The sequence below is a fragment of the Erpetoichthys calabaricus genome, chromosome 4 (assembly GCF_900747795.2).
Source record: "Erpetoichthys calabaricus chromosome 4, fErpCal1.3, whole genome shotgun sequence".
Classification (NCBI taxonomy): Eukaryota; Metazoa; Chordata; class Cladistia; order Polypteriformes; family Polypteridae; genus Erpetoichthys; species Erpetoichthys calabaricus.
The window spans coordinates 52,473,904-52,496,166 of record NC_041397.2 but is presented as its reverse complement, the minus strand read 5'-3'; the positions used below and the strand labels follow the sequence as shown (position 1 = coordinate 52,496,166).

The 22,263-nt window shown below is 37.9% G+C and overlaps 1 protein-coding gene across 7 annotated transcripts in view; it reads right to left on the bottom strand.

Annotated features, from left to right (window-relative positions):
• Positions 1-22,263, bottom strand: part of LOC114650023 (ribosomal protein S6 kinase alpha-3) — a 172,122-nt gene that overhangs the window by 33,981 nt on the left and 115,878 nt on the right. For all 7 annotated transcript variants that reach the window (XM_028799453.2, XM_028799454.2, XM_051927362.1 and 4 more), the window contains 7 exons: positions 22,115-22,152; positions 17,252-17,394; positions 12,371-12,441; positions 11,344-11,432; positions 6,107-6,171; positions 4,291-4,393; positions 2,452-2,576 (listed from right to left, as the gene is read on the bottom strand). In XM_028799453.2, coding sequence (XP_028655286.1) covers positions 2,452-2,576; positions 4,291-4,393; positions 6,107-6,171; positions 11,344-11,432; positions 12,371-12,441; positions 17,252-17,394; positions 22,115-22,152 — 634 coding nt within the window. The remainder of the gene's footprint in view (positions 1-2,451; positions 2,577-4,290; positions 4,394-6,106; positions 6,172-11,343; positions 11,433-12,370; positions 12,442-17,251; positions 17,395-22,114; positions 22,153-22,263) is intronic.

Sequence of the window (22,263 nt, the reverse complement as noted above, 5' to 3'; positions counted from 1 at the left end):
CTCCTGTAATCTATCCATGGTGGACAAAAGGTAGAAAGTGACCTGCGTAGGATGCCAGTCTACTGCCAGATGCAACCAATAAGTTCCAGAGAAACCCAGTAACAGCAACAATAATCTACAGTTACCATTAGACCTGAAATTGTGTGTCTGGGATGTGGGAGGAAGATGTTCTTAAAGGAAAACTGCTTGAAAATATGAAAATAAAATTAAACTTAAAGAGACCAGACCTCATGCAAAGTCACTGACATTAAAATAATTTATTTCTGAGGCTATTTTTTTATATGAATTGTTAAAAGGAAGATAATGTTTTAAAAAAGCTTGCAGATGCTACATCCTTCTCAGAAGATGAATAGGCTGGCAATATTTTCTTTTTGAACTACACGTTTCATTTTAAATTACTGGCATTATAGTGATTAATGCAGAATTTACTGAAGCATAACCCAAAACAAAAATAGAACATCACTTTCTGAGAAAAAATGTTTTTGTTGGTTTGATTTAGAAAGGAAAAGTGTGGTTTCACTGTTTCTACATTCACCTCTAAATAGCTAGAATATAAAAGGGAGGGGGGCCGTATGCTCATGTACAGTTACAGTTAGGTCCATAAATATTTGGACAGAGAATTTTGGTTCTGTACATTACCACAATGAATTTTAAATGAAACAACTCTGATGCAGTTGAAGTGTAGACTTTCAGCTTTAATTCAGTGGCGTGAACAAAACGATTGCATAAAAATGTGAGGCAACTAAAGCATTTTTTTTAACACAATCCCTTCATTTCAGGGGCTCAAAAGTAATTGGACAAATTTAATAACTGGAAATAAAATGTTCATTTCTAATACTTGGTTGAAAACCCTTTGCTGGCAATGACAGCCTGAAGTCCTGACCTCATGGACATCACCAGATGCTGGGTTTCCTCCTTTTTAATGCTCTGCCAGGCCTTTACTGCAGCAGCTTTCAGTTGCTGTTCGTTTGTGGGCCTTTCTGTCTGAAGTTTGGTCTTCAACAAGTGAAATGCATGCTCAATTGGGTTAAGATCAGGTGACTGACTTGGCCATTCAAGAATTTTCCACTTCTTTGCTTTAATAAACTCCTGGGTTGCTTTGGCTGTATGTTTTGGGTCATTGTCCATCTGTATCATGAAACGCTGCCCTATCAATTTGACTGCATTTAGCTGGATTTGAGCAGACAGTATGTCTCTGAACACCTCAGAATTCATTCGGCTGCTTCTGTCCTGTGTCGCATCATCAATAAACATTAGTGTCCCAGTGCCACTGGCAGCCATGCACGCCCAAGCTATCACACTGCCTCCACCGTGTTTTACAGATAATGTGGTATGCTTTGGATAATGAGCTGTTCCACGCCTTCTCCATACTTTATTCTTGCCATCATTCTGGTAGAGGTTGATCTTGGTTTCATCTGTCCAAAGATTGTTTTTCCAGAACTGTGCTGGCTTTTTTTAGATGTTCTTTAGCAAAGTCCAATCTAGCCTTTCTATTCTTGAGGCTTATGAGTGGCTTGCACCTTGTAGTGCACCCTCTGTATTTACTTTCATGCAGTCTTCTCTTTATGGTAGACTTGGATATCGATACGCCTACCCCCTGGAGAGTGTTGTTCACTTGGTTGGCTGTTGTGAAGGAGTTTCTCTTCACCATGGAAATGATTCTGCAATCATCCACCACTGTTGGACGTCCAGGTCTTTTTGTGTTGCTGAGTTCACCAGTGCTTGCTTTCTTTCTCAGGATGTACCAAACTGTACATTTTGCCACTCATAATATTGTAGCAATTTCTCGGATGAGTTTTTTCTGTTTTCGCAGCTTAAGGATGGCTTCTTTCACCTGCATGGAGAGCTCCTTTGACTGCATGTTGTCTGTTCACAGCAAAATCTTCCACATGCAAGCACCACACCTCAAATCAACTCCAGGCCTTTTATCTGCTTAAATGATAATGACATAACAACGGACTTGCCCACACCTGCCCATGAAATAGCCTTTGAGTCAATTGTCCAATTACTTTTATGCCCCTGAAATGAAGGGATTGTGTTAAAAAAAGGCTTTACTTGCCTCACATTTTTATGCAATCGATTTGTTCACCCCACTGAATTAAAGCTGAAAGTCTGCACTTCAACTGCATCGGAGTTGTTTCATTTAAAATTCATTGTGGTAATGTACAGAACCAAAATTAGAAAAAAGTTGTCTCTGTCCAAACATTTATGGACCTAACTGTACTTAAAAAATCTGATAGTTTTCAAACCTTTATTAACAACACAAACTCATAAATACAAATATATGCATATAGTAATGTTATTGGAGTAGAAATAAAATCAAAATATGATTTTAATCTTTGTGGGATGGTAATATTACACATAATTTTGTTAAAATGCTACAAAAAAGATTTGTTTACAAGACACTTATTAAACCTCAACTCAATCAGTAAGGTAAGAATGTTTACTTACTTGTACAACAGAATGCATGTTTGAATTTTGCATAGGCTGATTTTCCTCCTCTGAATTAATGGCAACAAAGCTAAATCCTCGAAACAACTTATGAGCATTGGCACTGGGGGGAACTCCCGGGGAATCTGTATTAAAAAAAAAAAAAAAATTGTTAAAAACAAAGATTATACAATATTGTATTTTATAATAATAATATGTCAGATTACATTTTGGTAACACATATTAACTTGGTTCACAATTCTAACAAAATCCAGCGATTGTAGATGGAGTTATATTGTCATAATTTGACCACTGGCAAATCATTTGCCATGTTGTGAATAGGCCTACATATGATAAAATTCATGAATTCAGAGAAAGCTATTTCATTTTCACTAAAAAGACACTAAAATAATAACAGTTTTAAATATACATTTTTTAGCTGCCTTGGGTGGCACAGTGTTGCAATAGTAGCGCTGCTACCTTACAGTAAAGAAACAAGGGTTCACGTCCCGAGTCCTCCCTGAATGGAGTTTGTATGTTCTCCCTGTGTTTACAAGGGTTTCCTTTTACAGTCCAATGACATACTGGTTAGGTAGACCGAGGATGCTAAACTGGCACATTCACCCTGCAAAGGACTGGTGCCCTGTCCAAGGATTGTTCTTGCCTTGCATCCTATGTTTGCTGGGAGATGTTTAAGCTCCCCCACAACCCTGCTCAGGATAAAGCAGGTTAGAAAATAGATGGATAGATTAACTGTCTTTTTGTATCCAATGTGAAGCCCTGAAATAGCTGACAGTGACCTAGGGGACACTGGCCATAATATTGATCATTACCAAATAGGGCACATCAGCACTCTAGCACTATGATGTAACACTTGACTCATCTTGTCTCACTGTCATTCACCCTGTCATTTAGATTCACATTGTAAATAAAATTATTTGTATGAATAACTCTTACAGATCATAGTGGCACACTAAAAACTTTTGCCAACACTTTTATAAATATTTTAGTGAACAATTTCAAGACTATAATAACTATTAAAGCTATATTTTGAAGAGTTTGGGAAGAAAAAACTGACAAAAAAATAGAGCACACTTTCACTGAAACATCAATTAACTGAAAAACAAGAAGGGTTAGAAAATGCATTTAGGTTAGGTGCATTTGGGAACTTAGTTAATTCTTTTGAAAGTTGTATCATTTTTAACATTAATTTCAAAATCGGTCCGAGTCATGTTAAATGGATAGACAAGACAAGACTTCTACTGTACTGTTAACAGAAGATGGTGGTCAAATCCAGAATACTAGGTTCAAGTCCAAATGACTTTACATATTCTCCCCATGTCTATAGTTTCTTTTTTTTATCCCCCACCTGATTTCCCAGAGAATTGTACCTTAGGGTGGTGGGTGACTTATGTACAGACAGGTGCTTATGTGTGCATTGTGATGGCTGCATGAATGCCTTCATGCTGCATTTACAGTAAGTCTTAAATGACTGTCAAATGTGGGAAGTACCTACCTGGTCTAAATTTTTTTCTGCATGAAATACTGTGGAGGTGCTGGAAGTTTTCAAATACTGAATTTGAAAACTCTTTTTTGAAGACCACCACAGTCAGATATATTTATGTAAATATTTGGTGCATGTTAGGAATATCTGTCTATGTCTAGAGCACTTATGGATTTCTGCATATGCTTTGTGGATTCCACCACAGATCCCCCAATGCGAGATAAAAATTAAAATACCATTGACTACACATTTTGTTTTCTTGCATAATCCATTAAATTTTTATATTTGACAGATTCAAGAACTATAGAAGTATGTTATGAAATTACAGCAGTGGGTTAAAATATGCAACTTTGTACCTTTAGGGGTTTTTGCTGTAAACTCGGGGTCAAAGTAAAAGGTATCATCGGGTCGTCCTGAGGCTGGTTTAAAAGGTGGATAAATTTCCCTTCTGAATAATTTCTAAAAAAGTACAGGAGGAAGGGAAGAACTGTCAGTAAAAACATAAAATAAAATGAATTAAGGTATTATCTCACATGTAGTAATAAATTGAACTTTTACATACGTACAGAAAACATAAATCACATTTATAGTTTATATTTGAATAGTTTTGTTCTCATTTATTTTATGCTTGAACTTTAAACTAAAATGGTCTAAGTTCTGCAAAATATAACAGCCAGTAAAGAAATCTAACTTAGTGTGCACTTAAGAGTTTTGGAATATGACCCGGACACAGACAGGCAGACACGTTTATATTACCCCACACACGTTTATTGTGGTCTTCCATTATCACAATTCAGCTCTCACTAACCCCAATACCCCAAAGTTCTAGCCAATACACAATGCCTTCAGGCCGCCTCCTTCACTCCTCCGAGACCTCATCCACTCTTCTCTCCCAACTCAAGTCATCCTCTGAAGGGAGGCGGCCCCTTTATATAAGCACCCGGATCCCGGCAATCTCCCACCGACACGCCCCAGTGTGGCGGAAGTGCCGGCTGTATCCCCGGAAGCACTCCGGGTGTCCCTGCTCATCTTCCCCCCAGCACATCCGGGTGTAGTGGAAGTGCTGAGGTCCAGGGTCCTACAGGTATTGGGGTGCCCCCTGGCAGTGACCACGGGCCCCTACAGGGTCAAGCTTCCCAGCTCTGTACCCGTGGCCCCCAGGGTGGTTGCCCCCTCGTGGTCTGGAGGAGGCACAAGCCCTCCTCCGGTCTTCTTGGGCGTCCCGGCTGGGTACCACCCCCATCCGGGTACTAGTTTATAAATTTCCTTTGGTCTACTACATTAGGATTTGGAATTTAAGGTAATTCTTCTTAGTAGAAGAAAGCACAATATGACCAATACAGTCCAAAAAATGTATACCCAAATTAATCACTCCTCCACTTCTTAGATGCATGGAACCCCAAGGCAAAGTAAAAACACCTTTACATTATGCAAGAAGATGTCATTGTTCTTTACAAGATGCATATTTTTCCATACCAGTCATGAAGGTAATGAATGGCTAGCTCACCTTGTTTATTGAACCTGATATAAAGATTCAATTTTGTGAATGTGTTTCACTTCATTGTGTTTTTGTGTTATTGTTTAAAAATGTCATTTTTTTGTAACTTTGCCAAGAACAAATGATTTTCATAACATAATAGCAGAATGGTACATATGAAATTGGATTAAGGAAAGATCAAGAAAGAAAACACTGTATAGCTGTTTTCTTCCTGTCTGCTTGTTATCCTTAACTAAAGCAACTGCAGCTGATATTAACACGGCTAAATGTTTTAGGTTAATGAATTGATAATTTAAGGTTTACACTGATATTAAAAGAAACACCTACTGAAAATCATATCATGACTTATTCCAGTTTAAAGGTTGGGGACATAATTAAAAACAAAATGACTTGCAGGTTAATGCTAATCAGCTTTTAACTAATACTTTAAACTCTGCAACCTAACCAAATTAAGCAATGTCTGAATAACATTACTGGAAAAATGCATTCTAAATATAAAAGCCATCTAAACTAAGAGATTATAACACATTTCATTTCATGAAAATCTGGCAGCTACAACTAAAAAGAGTGTTTTTAATTTGCAGTATTACATTATATTATAACATTCTGCATCTGCACAAAGGTCAAAGACAGTGTTAATTAATCATTTTAACTAAATATTTTCTGGTATTTACATTCCAGTCAATAGTTGAGAAGAACGGATGTCTCTTAATTTCCTCTACTCCGTCTGGACCAGCACCTAAAAATGTGAACAGAAAATAATTTATCCACATTCTGTCCCTAAACATATAAGGTTTTCTTAATTATGCATGTTCAAAATTCAGGAGGACATGAAAATTAAAGATATAAACTATTTATATATAAACTAATAGCTTTTAAAATGTACACACAGTACACATTATTTCAATACAGTAACTATTACTATTCCTTAGATAAATGAGTTACAGTAAAAATGCAAATACATTTTCTTTGAAAATATATTAAAAAAAGACAAAGTTGGCAAATCATTAAGATTGAAACATTTAATTAATATTTTAAAATGTCATCATTGAACAGTAAAACATCCATTTCTAATGTGAACAAGATATAAGGGTCATCCCCTGGAAAGTATTCATAACAATCTTAAATATATTTCACTCAAAATGGGAGTACAAGATAACATACATGTAACATAATACATATAATATATAATCCGTCTGTCTGACTGTATGTCTGTCCGCTTTTCACGAGAGAACTACAACCCCAAATCAGAAAAAGTTGGGACAGTGTGGAAAATGTGAATAAAAAAAGAAAAAAGCAAGTTATAAATTCTCCTCAAATTGTATTTAATTGCAGACAGTATGAACACAAAATAATTCTTTTTTTTTTTTTGTCAACATCATTTGATTTGTAAATAAATATCCATTCTTGCCATTCAGGCTTGCAACACATTTCAAAAAAAGTTGGGACAGTACAGCATTTACCACTTTGTACAGTTCCCCTGTCTTTTAACAACACTTAAAAGACGTTTAGGCATTGAAGAAATCAAGTGACTAAGTGTTGCAGGTGTTAGTTTGTCCCATTCTTCCTGCAAACGTTTTAGGTGCGCAACAGTAAGGGGCCTTCGTTGACACATTTTTCATTTCAAAATGCGCCAAACATTCTCTATAGGAGACAAATCAGGGCTGCAGGCAGGCCAGTCAAGCATCCGCACCCTCTTCTTACGCAGCCATGCCTTTGTTATGCGCGCAGTATGTGGTTTGGCATTGTCTTGCTGAAATAAGCATGGGCATCCCTGGAAAAGACGTCGTCTTGAAGGCAGCATTTGTTCCTCCAAAACTGAGATATACTTCTCAGCATTGATGGTGCCATCGCAGAAGTGCAAGTTACCTTTGCCGAAGGCACTGACACAACCCCATACCATGACAGACCCTGGCTTTTGGACTTGTATCTGGTAACAGTCTGGATGGTCCTTTTCCTCTTTGGTCCACAGCACACGGCGTCCATTTCTTCCAAAAAAGATGTGAAAAACCGATTCGTCTGACCACAATACACATTTCCACTGCACAATGGACCATCCCAGATGCCTCCGAGCCCAGAGAAGTCAACGGCGCTTCTGGACACTATTTATGTAGGGCTTCCTTTTGGCACAGTAGTTTTAGCTGGCATTTCCTAATGTAACTACGTACTGTAGTGCTTGAGAGTGACTTCCTGAAGTAGTCCTGAGCCCACGCAGTTATATCATTTATTGATGAATGACCGTTTTTAATGCAGTGCCGTCTGAGGGCTCGGAGATCACGGCCATTCAGTTTAGGCTTGCGCCCTTGGCCTTTGCGCACGGTAATTTCTCCAGATTCCCTGATTCTTTTCACTATGTTATGCACTGTAGAGGGAGAAATGCCCAAATCTCTTCCTATCTGTCTTTGAGAAACGTTTTTCTTCATCATTTCAAAGATTTTTGCCCGCACTTGGTGGCAAACTGGCGATCCTCTGCCCATCTTTGCTCCTAAAGGAGTAGGCCTTTCCTCGATGCTGCTTTTGTACCGAATCATGATTGCAATCACCTGTTAACATCACCAGTTTCAAATCACATCATTATTTACTTATTATACCTCATTACTACCCCTTAATTGCCCCCATCCCAACTTTTTTTGGAATGTGTTGCAAGCCTGAATGGCAAGAATGGATATTTATTTACAAATCAAATGATGTTGACAAAAAAAAAACATGAATTATTTTGTGTTCATACTGTCTGCAATGAAATAAAATTTGAGGAGAATTTATAACTTGCTTTTTTCTTTTTTTATTCACATTTTCCAACTGTCCCAACTTTTTCTGATTTGGGGTTGTACTTAATGGATTTAGATCAGGTTTATTGCTATAATTTGCTTGAACATTCTGGTTGATTTTGTGACCTCTCTCATTGCACTCAGTATCATAGTTCGCTTGGGATACTGATTTATTTGCGCAAATCCGAGAGACGCAGCGGGGCCCTCCTCACTCATGCGCCAGCCTCTGGGTGTATCTTACATCCACTTAGATAACGAGAGAACTACTTAACGGATTTAGATCAGGCTTTTTCTAGAATTTGCAACTTCCCTCTCACACTAAGAATTATAGTTCGCTTGCAGAAGTGATATATTCACGTTAATCAGAAACAGAGGCTGCAGGCTGAGAGGAGGGGGAAGTGTGACATCAAGAGTTGGGAGCCAGGCAGGGCCCATCTTGCTGTCCTGTTTCACTATTACGCGGGCAGAGTTGTGGGGGGAGCAGGGGGGTGGTTGGGGGGGTATTGGCTAGTTTAAAATAGTTGTATATCAGTCTAACAACTTAATCAAAACTGGTATGCAATATCAGTATTTATTACATTTGTTTCCATGTATATGTTTAACAACTGTAGACACATAGGAAAACACTTAGATATGTCCTTAGGACACAAAAAATTATGCCCACCTTTATGCTTATAAAGTCTTAATTTATAACACAGTTCTCAGATATGATGTTGGGGTAGATCATATTTGAGAACTAACCTACAGTATGGAGTAAGGTGTGTCCAGATGTTTGTTATACATGTACAGGAAAACGGGATGTTGCGGAAGGCTCCCAGCCTTCGGATTTTGACACTCTTGGTTGGTCATAAATTTGGGGTTGGAGTTATGACACCACCACCATAAGCCCCATCGGGAGGATATGAATGTATACAAAACAAACGTAAGGATCGGAGGCTTTGCACAATATAAACTTCTGAAGCAGCCTCATCATGAAGGCACTGCTTTTAAGTGAGTTTTTTTTAACATTCACAATTTTGCTATGCAGGCACTGAGTTAGGTTAACGACTGAGTGCAGAGAATGTTACACCCTTATAATGGAGGAATATTTAGAACAAAAATAAACAAGCAAAATAAATCAAAGAACTGTGAAATATGACAATAAATACATAATAACATTAAATATGGAAGTTTGCAAGTTCTCGGTTTCCTCCCACGGTCCAAAGATATGCAGGTTAGGTGCTTTAGTAATACTAAATGCCTGACTGACATAAAAGAATAAGCAACAAAAGGCATGTTTCGTGACCCATTTAATTATTTATACTTGCACTTTATGTTGTTATTATTTATTTTTTGTCACAATTTCACAATACTTTTATTTATTTATCTGTGTATTTATCCATGCATCAATCCAATTTTACAGGGAAGCTGGAGCCTATCCCAGAAATATAAAGCTCTTTTCTTTTGTCTATGCCAATTAAATATCACATAAATCTCATTCATCAGATTACAGTGTGCCAACTTTGCCAGTCAGTATGACCCACGTAACCATGTTGGGACAAGAAAAACTCAAAATGGCATTCACCTTGTCACAAAGTTATTAAAATTAGGGTGGTCCAGTACCATTTAACCTTTTGCAATAGCAATTGAGCATACAGTGAAACCTATTCAATGGATATGGCAAGTTTGCCAGCTAGTTTGACCCATGAACTCACTTTAGGTCAGGCAAATCTCAACTGCAACATAAAAAAAGGAATCCTGTCACAAAGTTATGAAAAATGCTGCACAACCCTATTCAGCACCTGGTAAACATCAAAGTTAATCCTAGTCATTAAAAATGGGAATGTGGCAAATTTTCCAGTCAATTTGAGACCGGTAGTCACATTGGTCTGTGCAAAATTCAACTGCAGTTTAACAAAGGCATCTGTATTTTTTCAAAACTAGTGTGGCCCAATGCCATCTAGCCCTCTGTAGTGCCCGTTAAACATCTAATTCCATTGACTAGATACGGGAATGTGCCAACTTTTCCTGCCAGTTTGTCCCATACACCCAACTCATATATAACAAAGGCATGTCTTGTCAGAAAGCTGTAAAAATGAGGGCTGCCCAACTTCACCCAACACTTTACTGTGCCCAATAAACATCAGAGTACATCTTACTCATTAGATATGACAGTGTGCCAAGTTTGTCATTGAGCTGGGCAAAACTGAAAAGCCATTTAACAAAGGCACCTCTCTTGTCACAAAAATCTTTGAAAATTAAGTTGGTCAATTTGACGCAACTCCTTTGTATCCGATCAGGTATAAAATGTGGAAAACACGCGCAAGCGTAATTGACATGTAAATTTGACTTTATTTTTGATAGCGGTCTTACTCCATATTATCCAGCGTTTCTGACAGATCCCCATGAAGTGCCTGTTGCCACTCACTTTGTTACACCATTTCAAGTATGTATTTTTGTCACAAATGGATCACTTTCTCACTTATTATTTGAAAATTACCTTTTTTGTTAGTCATAAAATGTGCATTCAGAAAAGATTGAAATATTTTTGATACGATCAACTGTTAAGAGTTATTTGAGCAGCAAATGTAAAAATGTCATTCTTATTTAACATGCTTAAAAATTCTCAAAATTGAAATTGTTTTGTTATACAATCATTTCTAATTTTTTTGAAGTAAGAATTATGATATCATGGATGGATGGGTGTTGTGCTGGAGATAGAGGTTAAAAGGAACAAAGATCCAGCAAAAAGTACAACTTTTAGTAAGGTTGTCTCAGTTTTTAATGTTTTTTTTTTCTAGAAACGTATACAATGAAAATGTTAACATTTTATTAGCGTATACTCAAAGTTAGACTATACTGGAAACAACTGCAATGTTTTAAAGAAATAGGTCTTATCGTTTTCATGCGATGTTCGAACAGACAGATAGAAATTCAGTTTTACATATGTAGATTATAAGAAGGAATGTTTCGTGGTCTCAAAGAATACAGCATACTGAATTTACTGCTTCTTTGTGTCTGTAAGACCGACATGGGCATGGTGGGAGTTACTCACTTTAAATATGATATTTTAATCTGTAAAAAACATAAACATTCAAAATACAAGAAAAAGAGCAAGGAAAAATGATCAGTATTATCCACTATTAATTTTTAATTTATGGTACCTAGTCTATTTGATGGGTTCCGCTTGAAGAGCATTCGTAACAGCGATTGTGCTTCAGGGCTTAGAAACTGCGGCATCCCAAGTTTTGCTCTGCAATAAGAAATAAGTCTCAAAATGTGTGTACATTTAAGAGGATAATTCATATTAATGGGTCCCTTCTTAAATGCAACAGTAAGCATTGCTTAGATTCCATAAAAAATGCAATATACATGTATAAAAATAAATATATAAGAATACAGTATATATATATATATATATATATATATATATATATATATATATATATATATATATATATATATATATATATATATATACATATACAGTATATATATCACACAAAGTAATCTTATGTTTATTGTCCAATAACAACTCAGAAGCTATGCCTGCTTTCTATGCTTTTTTCCCCCTGATAAAATGTTCAGTGTTATAATAAATAAGCCACGGTTTAGAAACAAATAAATCATCTAACGGGAACCCTCAAACGGATCTTTCTCAAAAGCAGATTTTCCAAAAACAGAAAGCAAGACAACTCTGGCAAAAGAGTAGAATTAGCTGTTTAACAATAAAGCCTAAGGAATGATGAAATCATAAAAACATTAAATGTAGTCTGCTACATTCTAAAAATAATATTTAAAACAAATGAGAATGCTGCACTTTATTTGCAAAGTACACTATCAGTAAAAGAAACTTTAAAAAAAAAAATCAAATATTTATATTAAACCCTTAAAATTATTATTTTTATTACTCCTTGCCACACTTCTAATTTGTAAGCATACTGTTAGTCAGAATGCTGGTATACAATATCTTTAATTGTACAAAGCGTGTGACAAACATGTTTTATAGAAGGCTACTGATAAATAAACCAAACCCTGATCCAACATATCTTCAACTGTAACTTTCATTTGAAATAACAAAAATACAATCTGATACAATAATGTTAATGCTAGTCAACCTGTTTATATCTAATTTCATATAATGTAAATGGCCATCTTAAATCAACTAAAATTAATATGCCCATAGCTTACTTTAAAATCATCGTCATTGTCTCTTTTCTGTCTTTTCCTTGGAACGGTAATGTCCCTGTGAGCATCTCAAACTAAAACAAAATTGAATAGGTATAAATCAAAGTTATTCAAACTCTCCATTATAAAACCCTAAATAACTAAAAAAATAAAACTGTAAATGTAAAATGACAGTATATTTAAAATAAGGAGCATAGTCCTTAAATAAATGATTTGATAAAATCTAAAAATCATATTTAGTCAGGTCAACCACAACATATTTAATCCATGTCTGTTGAGAGCTGTTAGCTAACATTAAAAACTATCAAAAATGAATTTACCAAATTTTATACTTCAAAACACATTCTAGTCAAAATATTTTTATAAGAACAATTCAGAATATCACAGAGTGCTATAATTTACTTCCTTAATTCATCTATAACCATTATCAAAGTACAGTGGAACCTCGGTTCATGACCATAATTCGTTCCAAAACTCTGGTCATAAACCGATTTGATCGTGAACCAAAGCAATTTGCCCCCACAGGATGTATGTAAATACAATTAATCCGTTCCAGACCACACGAAATGTATGTAAATATACAGTATATTTTTTTTTACTGTAAGTTTTTAAGCACAAATATAGTTAATTAAACCATAGAATGCACAGCGTAATAGTAAACTAAATGTAAAATCATTGAATAACACTGAGAAAAACTTGAACAATAGAGAAAACTAACACTGCAATAGTTCGTGCTATAGCGCTACCAACCGCTGACTAAAAACTTTTTTTTAATGAGTTTTAAGCACAGGGAAAAAAAATGAACGTTTGAAAAAATCCGTAATTTAATAAACCTCCAAGAAAAGTAACATTGCAACAATGCACGCCAGGGCTCGCAAAATTTCAAAATCCCTGGTAGCCCTTCAGCAGGCACTCTTCAGTTTTTGGTAGCCCAAAATAAATTTAAGTAGCTCGAATAAAAAAAGAGATTATTTCTAATGTATAATATTGTAAAGGAAACAAAACATCAATCAAAAAATTGTTATAACACAAATTACAACAACTGTATAAAAATTACAACCATCAACTCAAATATTTGGTTCTAATTGAACAGAAATTTCTATGAACTTGTAAGAACTGTGTAGAACATGAATCAGTCTGTGTCAGATTCTGAATCTGAAATTTCCACTGAAGTCACGGATGAGAAAATGCCACTCGACGTTGAGGGCATAGCATCTCCTTCATCAGCTTTCTCTTCCTGTGCATCGGCCTCCATTTCATTTCTCTTTGTTCTTGTCGGGGTTTTATGATCCAGGTGTCTTGAACCTTTTCCAGAAAACATCCAGAAACGAAATGACTTGTCAGGGCAAAAAGATTCAACTGTTTCCCCATTAATGGAAAGTTGCATGCAGTCATTCAGTGTTTCAGGGTGTAGAGAGGTACGATGTGTTGTCTTCACTCGGTTCATGCAAGAAAATCCTCTCTCACAGATGGCTGTTGATGGACTAAGTGTCAGCATTAATTTCACCAGCAACAAGATATGAGAGAGGTGTTCTGGATTCTCAGAGAGGAGATCTCTGTACAAGCAATCATCTACCTTACTACCCCGGTGTTCTGCAAGCCATTTTTAGATCCATCCATTCTTGTGGAATTTTCTCTTTCTCTTCCTCATCTAGCATACTGGCAAAATGTGTGACAAGATAATCCACCTCTTCATCCCCATAATTTGCCAATTCTTCTCTGGGGTAGGGAAGAGTGGAAGGGTCAAAAACCTTGAAACAAGAGAGAGGCTTTTCACGCAGATTTTTAAATCTGTTGTCCATGTACTTGACTGTGTTGTCAATAATCTTCTGAATCTCTGCACCAAAGGTGTCTTTGTCTGTGCCCTCACCTCTTCTAGCAGGTCGCTGACTTTTTGTGAGCCGAGTTCCACAGTAGCAAATGCTACCATCCTTGTTCGCTGTGAACTTTGTGTCCCAAGGTTTTCTGGTATTCTCCTGGTTTTGTTTTTAGGCTGAGTAAGCGTGATGTGGTGCTCTCAACTAACTGATTTGTTCGTGTGATGTTTAGGTTATCATGCTGAAAATCAGTACAGCACTTGGATAAGATGATACTGTAGTCCAACATGAAATGCAGGAAGCGAACAAATTACTCAGTCTTCATCTCCTGCACCACCCCCTTAGCCTTGGCTGCATCCTCGGCCTTGACATCACTTCCTCCTGCCATGTTCTCCATATGAACAACAGTGGGAGTGTAATTTTTTTCCACAGCCTTCAGACATCTCAACCGGCTTGGAAGCCACCGTGTGCTCTTCAGGCCACTGAAATGTGCCAGTTTCTCATTTAGCAGTTCACTTATTTCTGTCAGTTCTCTTCGCTTCTTTGGGGAATAGTAGTACATCTTAAAGATGGTTTTCAGTGTATCTTCAAATTTCACCAGGTACTCACAGCCTTTCACGCTATACAGCACGGCTAGCTCTAATTTGTGTGCCACACAGTGGATTGTTATGATGTGGGGTATCCTCTGTTTCAGTCTCCCAGCTACTCCTGTTTTCTCACCCATCATCACTGCAGCACCATCAAAATTTGCACACACTACTTTCTTTTTCCATGTGTCTTCTCTGATACCCATGGTGTTCACTGCTTCATCAATAGCCTCTAAAATACCTGCAGCATTTGCACTCTTGACTGGCTGACATTTGATCATGTATGTGGATATGTCACCATTATCTCTCACATACCTGACATGAACCAACTCCTGTTCTATTATACCAGTGTCTGTACTGCCATCTGCAAGAATGGATAAGAACCTGCTTTCTTGAATTTCCTTTTCGATCTGGTCTCTTGAAGTTTGTGCTATTGCTCCAATAAACTCTCTGCAAGCATGGTCATTGAGATAAGTGGAACCAAGATCTAGGCCATTTGCTTTTTGAAGTTTGCAAAGACTGCTAAATTTTGCCAATGGTAGTTCACTCTTTGCAACATAGTACGCTGTTCTAAACAGCTTTTTCAGGACTTCTTGTTGTGCTTGCTTTATTTTTAGTATGTTTTTTGCAATTGGTGTTTGTTCTGATTCCAGCCATAGAAATTCTTTTGTCCATGAAACCAAAAAGCTGTGCTTTCTTTTTGTTTCATAATCTGATTTGTCATAACTTTTCCGCTTTGTGGTAGGCTTTTCTTTGGCTGTCCCTTCTTCACCCTGACCTGTCTTATTTGGCTCAGCAGAACTAAAATACCTGTGTAAATCCATCTATTTTTACACACGCACACACATAACAGTCAGTCAGTTTTTGAAATTCTCTGCGCAATCAACCTCTATCACATGTTTAAGCTTGCTGCAGGAGATTTCACTTGTCATGTTTGAATAGTAAGCTAATGAGTGATAAGACGATGTCAGAGGAATTGGTGCACAATTAATCCGTGACTGACCAATCAGTACTGCCGCTCTCTATACACAGTTCGCGCGATCACAAAGTGAAAGTATAAAACAAGCGCGAATTCAAACGCGATTTCAATATTTCACATATTGACAGTGGCTCATCGATGCCCGAAAATGACATAATTACCCAGCTACATTTGCGAAAGAATGCAAAAGCATTGACATATATTTTTCCTTCCTATGATAGCCCGACGGGCAGGGCTGAGATAGATTTTGGTAGCCCGATTGGAAGACACAATAGCCCCGGGACGTCGGGCTAGCGATTTTGCGAGCCCTGCACGCTACAAACCGATCGCTGTAAACAGAAGTGAAAACAAAATCAAGCCCAGTGCATTCTTTAACTGCCTTCCTACCTTATGCGTCCAGCTCTCTCTCTCGCACTGCCTGCGTGTGTGTAAGTGTGTCTCTCTCTCTCTCGCTGCCTGTGTGTCTGCGTCTCTCTCTCGCGCTGCCTGTGTGTGTGAGTGTGTCTCTCTCTCTCGCACTGCATGCGTGTGCGCGTCTCTCTCTCGCACTGCATGCGTGTGCGCGTCTCTCTCTCGTGCTGCCTGTGTGTCTGCGTCTCTCTCTCTCTAGCGCTGCCTGTGTGTGTGTGAGTGTGTCTCTCTCTCACTCGCGCTGCCCATGTGTCTGCATCTCTCTCTCTCGCGCTGCCTGTGTGTCTGCGTCTCTCTCACTCGCGCTGCCTGTGTGTCTGCGTCTCTCTCACTCGCGCTGCCTGTGTGTCTGTGTCTCTCTCACTCGCGCTGCCTGTGTGTCTGCGTCTCTCTCACTCGCGCTGCCTGTGTGTCTGCGTCTCTCTCACTCGTGCTGCCTGTGTGTCTGCGTCTCTCTCACTCGCGCTGCCTGTGTGTCTGCGTCTCTCTCACTCGCGCTGCCTGTGTGTCTGCGTCTCTCTCACTCGCGCTGCCTGTGTGTCTGCGTCTCTCTCACTTGCGCTGCCTGTGTGTCTGCGTCTCTCTCTCTCGCGCTGCCTGTGTGTGTGTGAGTATGTCTCTCTCTCTCACGCTGCCTGTGTGTCTGCGTCTCTCTCACTCGCGTTGCCTGTGTGTCTGCGTCTCTCTCACTCGCGCTGCCTGTGTGTCTGCGTCTCTCTCACTCGCGCTGCCTGTGTGTCTGCGTCTCTCTCACTCGCGCTGCCTGTGTGTCTGCGTCTCTCTCACTCGCGCTGCCTGTGTGTCTGCGTCTCTCTCACTGCACAGGAAATGCACAGGGAGAGACTGAACATGTACAAACCGAAAGGGAAACTGGCTTGTTTGTATACCGAGTGTGTGGTCGTGAACCGAGGCAAAAGTTTGGCGAACTTTTTTGGTCGTGAACCGATTTGTATGTGTACCGAGACGTTCGTGAACCAAGGTTCCACTGTACAATGAAGGAGAAAGCACAGTGCAGAAAATGCGTAAAACATAATTCCCTAAAATAGATGACAGTTTGTTAAGTTATTATCTTTAATCTTACTACACTTACCATTAGAACTCCAAATGACCACCAGTCAGCACTTTGGGTATGCCCCCTCCTGTTCACAACCTCTGGTGCCATATACTCTACAGTACCACAGAAGGAGTATGCTTTCTTTTCATGGTCGATGGACTCTTTACTTAACCCAAAATCTAATTTAAAAAAAGGGTCATCATTCAATAAAGTAAATATATTTTAAGCATTGACAGCTTTTACAGATTTACAATAAGAGAAAAGTGAAATTCATGGATGAGGGTATTAAAAGACTATGCATCAAATTCCCTTTCGACTTAAAGCATAAAATCAGTATTTTTCAAGTCAAAGTAATTTCTTCACCATCATAGTATATATTAGCAAGATATGATTGTGTTCTAAAGTAAATCGTTCTTCATAAATGTTTAAAAGTATTTTGTCTGTTCTTGCAGCTTACAATGGGGCTCCATGGAACCCATCTATACATGATAGACAAAGCCTTGAAACTTTCTAAAACGTAAAAGGTTCTGATTCAAGAAGAAATGCCTTTAGCTTTTATGAGGCACCCTTGTGATAATATAAGCAAACAAGAAATAATGATTTTATTCCAGATTCTTGGTCCTATTTCCTTGAGGAAAATTACATTTCTTGGTTCTCTGTGTGCATGCAGTGGCCCTCAAGTTATGACAACGCAATGCCAAACTCCTTTACAACCTGTGCAATTATTTTACAAGGCCACGAAGTGGCATGCATGGTGAATGAAAAGAGCACAAAGGAGTTTCTTTGTACTTTGCACACATAACAGAAACTCTGAATTGAACTGATTATACTGCAATGTGTTTTTAATAAAATCCTTAATTTTTTTTTTTTTTTTTTAAGAGCTAAGCCACTGACTGTGAAACATTTTGTACAGGTATAGTATTAAAAAAAAAGCATACCTAAGCACTAAAAACTATTTTTTTTTAATTGCATGAGTTTTTCTTGCTGAAAATATAGTACTAGAAGAACTGAGCACAATGTTTTTGAGTGAGTAAATTCATTTACCCTGATGCAAATCAATCTATAAATACAAGCAAACTCTATGCAGAATCTGCCACTGTGAAGCAGGAATGACAGAGCACTCTAATAAGCTCAATGCAGACATCAGCCTGATTAAACGTAGGTGAATTGGCATTGCTAAATTACCTCTATAGTGTCTGTGTGTATGTTCGCCCCACAATGGACTAGCTCTGCATTGAATGCTTGCTGGGACAAGCTTCAAGTGTACCACAACCTTGGTTAGGATTACGTGGGTTAGGAAGACGGATGGATGTATGGATAGCTGGTAGTGGGGCAGTACACACCGATGCACTGTACTGGATTTCTCCCATTCAAGCACTGGATGTATGCCAATAATGTCTGCTTAGTTCTTGCCATTTCATTGCCTGTCATGTAAGCTCAATATTCTTTCTCATCAAAGCACAATCACGCTTTATGAATCCAGCAGGAGCAGGCAGAATCTTGCTTATTGTATAAGAGTGATTATTTTTCCATTAATATTGTCTAGCTGTCCATAGAGCAGAGAGAGCAAGAATACCGTGGAATAAGACGAACGGGGAAGCTGATGAAGACATGAGGCTCACAGCTGGCCTCCTTTTAAAAAGCTCAATCTCACAACAATGGTTCGCTTTTGCTTTTTTGCTTCTTAAAATGACATGGGTCTGTAACATCAACATGTATGTAATCTCAAAACACAGATCAATACTAAATAACATTTCTATCTTGAAAAATGGATGCATTTGGAAAGTTTTAAGGCTTTTTCTATCCTGTATGGACGTAGGGTTCCAGAGAGCCCAACTGTTGACTGCAAGAACATTTATTCATTTACTTATTTGGCCGACTCCTTTAACTCAGGCGACTTACAACATTTCAGATACAGTTGGTTACATTTCTTTTCATTTTTCCAATTGGAGCAAAGGCAGGTCAAGTGACTTGATCATGGTCACACAGTGTCAGTAGTGGGATTTGAACTCCTGGTTTGAGGTCCAAAGCCTTAACCACTATACCACACTGCCTGCCACTTTAGAATAGTTTTATGTGGGAAATTAATGTATACCATGATTGTGAAGAAATAACATCGGCTTGAAAAATACCAAACTTTTCCCTTAAGCACTTATGATTCTTTTGTTCTCTATTACTTTATATTAATGAAAATGTTAAAAAAACAATTAAAACCTACTACACACTTCACTAAAAATTGTACTTTATTCTAGAATAGGTACTAAATTGTAAATTATTAGTTCATAAAATATATCTTGGGTACTGAGACATTATCAACAAGATCAATATTCAACACTAGCCAACCCGCGGCGTAGCATACGCCACATAATTATTTATTGATGGGTGAACACTTCCTGAAAGACACAGTTGTCTAAATGGGGTGGGTTTGAGGATACAACTGTAAGTGAATGAAAAGATGGAACTCTGGAGAGAGCAACATACAACTAAATATTTCATGGAAACAACTCTTCTTTCATCCATCCATCCATTATCCAACCCACTGAATCCGAACACAGGGTCACGGGGGTCTGCTGGAGCCAATCCCAGCCAACACAGGGCACAAGGCAGGAACCAATCCCGGGCAGGGTGCCAACCCACCTCAGACTGTTCTTTCAATGTTATACAAATTCCTGCATCAGGTAACTGTTTGTTTCTATCAGTCAGATATTTTTGGAAAAAAGTCATTGACGAAACTGTTGCTCTCGAACTTCGCAACATGGCTGTAACCTTTATTTGCCAACACTGGGATAACTTCAGCGACGTGCTGTCCGTTGTTCTTAGTCACGGAAGCATAGTCATACAGTCTGCTCAACAATACACTGACTACATGAATACTTCCGGAGTTTATGGTGGTGAGGCAGAAATTGTGGCGATGTGCCAAATACTTCCAGCTACTATCGCCATTCACATCCGAGAACGTCCTCATGCCTCTCCATGAGTTTACAATCCGGGCCATGTCTCTCCATATCCCTGCTCTTTAGCGGTCGTTTGGATCATGGGCATTACGAAGTTCTCTTGCCTCTCACAAACACACATGCTGACCTTCTGGTGCCATCTATTGACAATGTCGGTATGTGCACACAAAATACACACCCACGTGATCTCCACACTGATGTGCCGTTACCTTCCCACTATCCTCTTACTGAAAAACATTTACAAACGCATTTCACACTGGAATTTCAATGCAATGTTTGCTCCAAGTCCTTCACACTCCAGAAATATCTCAACGTACATTTAAAAAAACTGCACTGAACAGACGCATTCCACACAGGGCTTTCAATGCACCATTTGTTTCAAAAGCTTCCGCCTGCAGAGATATCTCAACACACATTTAAAAACACACTCCACATGCCTGCCGAAATCCTTTCGGTGTCAACACTGCACTAAATCGTTCAAAACATCATTTCTTCTCAACAAACATACGAAAACACACTCCCAAGACACATTCTTTGAATGTGTACATTGCAAAAGCTCTTTCAAAAACTCACATCTTCTCGCAAAACACATGTACAGTCATCGCATTCAATTTTCTGCTGCTTTTCAAGAAATTACCGCCATTCCCGTCCAAGAACATAACATTGGCGGGCGGGGCTCTGTCATGCATATCCCATGACGCTGGAGGAGGGTTAAAGTTGGCAGGCGGCTCTGTCGTGCATTCACCATGCGCATTACCTGCTCATGGCGGGCGGGGCTCTGTTGTGCGTACACCATGCGCACTGCCTGCTCATGCCTCGAGAGCGAGGGTGGACACAGAAGGAGGGTTAGAGTTGTTGGGCGGGGCTCTGTCGTGCGTATCCCATGATGCGGAAGGAGGGTAAGAGTTGGCAGGTGGGGCTCTGTCTTGCGTGCGTCTTGCTTGCCATGGTCTTAGTGAATTATATATATAGATAACCAAAGCCATGTGAAATAATATAATAATCTTTGTTTTCATTTGATATTCTTGGTCTCCAAAAGCTAACACATGAAAAATAATAAAATTCTGAAGTTTTTCCCATATGCATTTCAATTGTAACCATTTAACTCAACTAAACACAAGCAAGTTCTTTTACTTTACTCTTTATGTGAGAAAATACAAATGACGTGAAGATCAACATAAACAGTTAAATTAAATGTATTTGTGATATTAAAGCATTTTTTCAGCTGAGTAAGTGCTTTTCATATTTTTAATAAGATGCAACTAGTAAATCTAACTTTACTTAATATTAATTTAATTAGATCAAAACTGAGAGAATAAAAAAAAACACTACTATTACTAGTAATACCACCACTTTCCCAGCAGTTTAAATGCTGGTAAGTAAAGGTTCAACTGGATACAAGATTTGGTTGTTTCAGTATGGAGAAAAGTTTCAAGTTGGATACAAAAAAAAAAAAATACTTTGATTCCAACTCTACTATTTTGGCATGAACACAACTAAAATATATATAAAGATCGAAAATAAAGACAGAAAGATGAAAAACCCAAGGCAGTTATGTCTACAATATGACAAAGTTCAATTTTCATATTGCTCAGCTTCAGCATAACCAGATATCTAAGCAACATTACATTTGCCAAATATATTATATTTACATAACAGAATGACAAAAGAAGTTACAATACTAACAAAAAGATTAATGATAAAACTGATAGCATGTTAAAAATAGTAATAATAAATAATAACTGCTTTGCAATGTTAAGGCTTAGTCACTTAAAATATTTTATGAAGTCATCATTCACTGTGGAATCATAGAAACACTTGTATTGATGATTACATTTTACAAATATAAATTTTTACTGTTATGATTATATAATTCAACACCATTTTACTGCTTAATATTATGGTTTCTTTCAGCTGTTCTATATCAATATATGATTTCACATACCTGTTAATTTTATATGTCCTTCTTCATCAAGCAAGATACTGCCAACAAATAAATGAATTTTAATTTTTTAAATTTTTGAATCACATACACGCTTCTTGTGAATTACAATTTTATTCCTGAACAGATAATATACTGGAAAAATATGATTT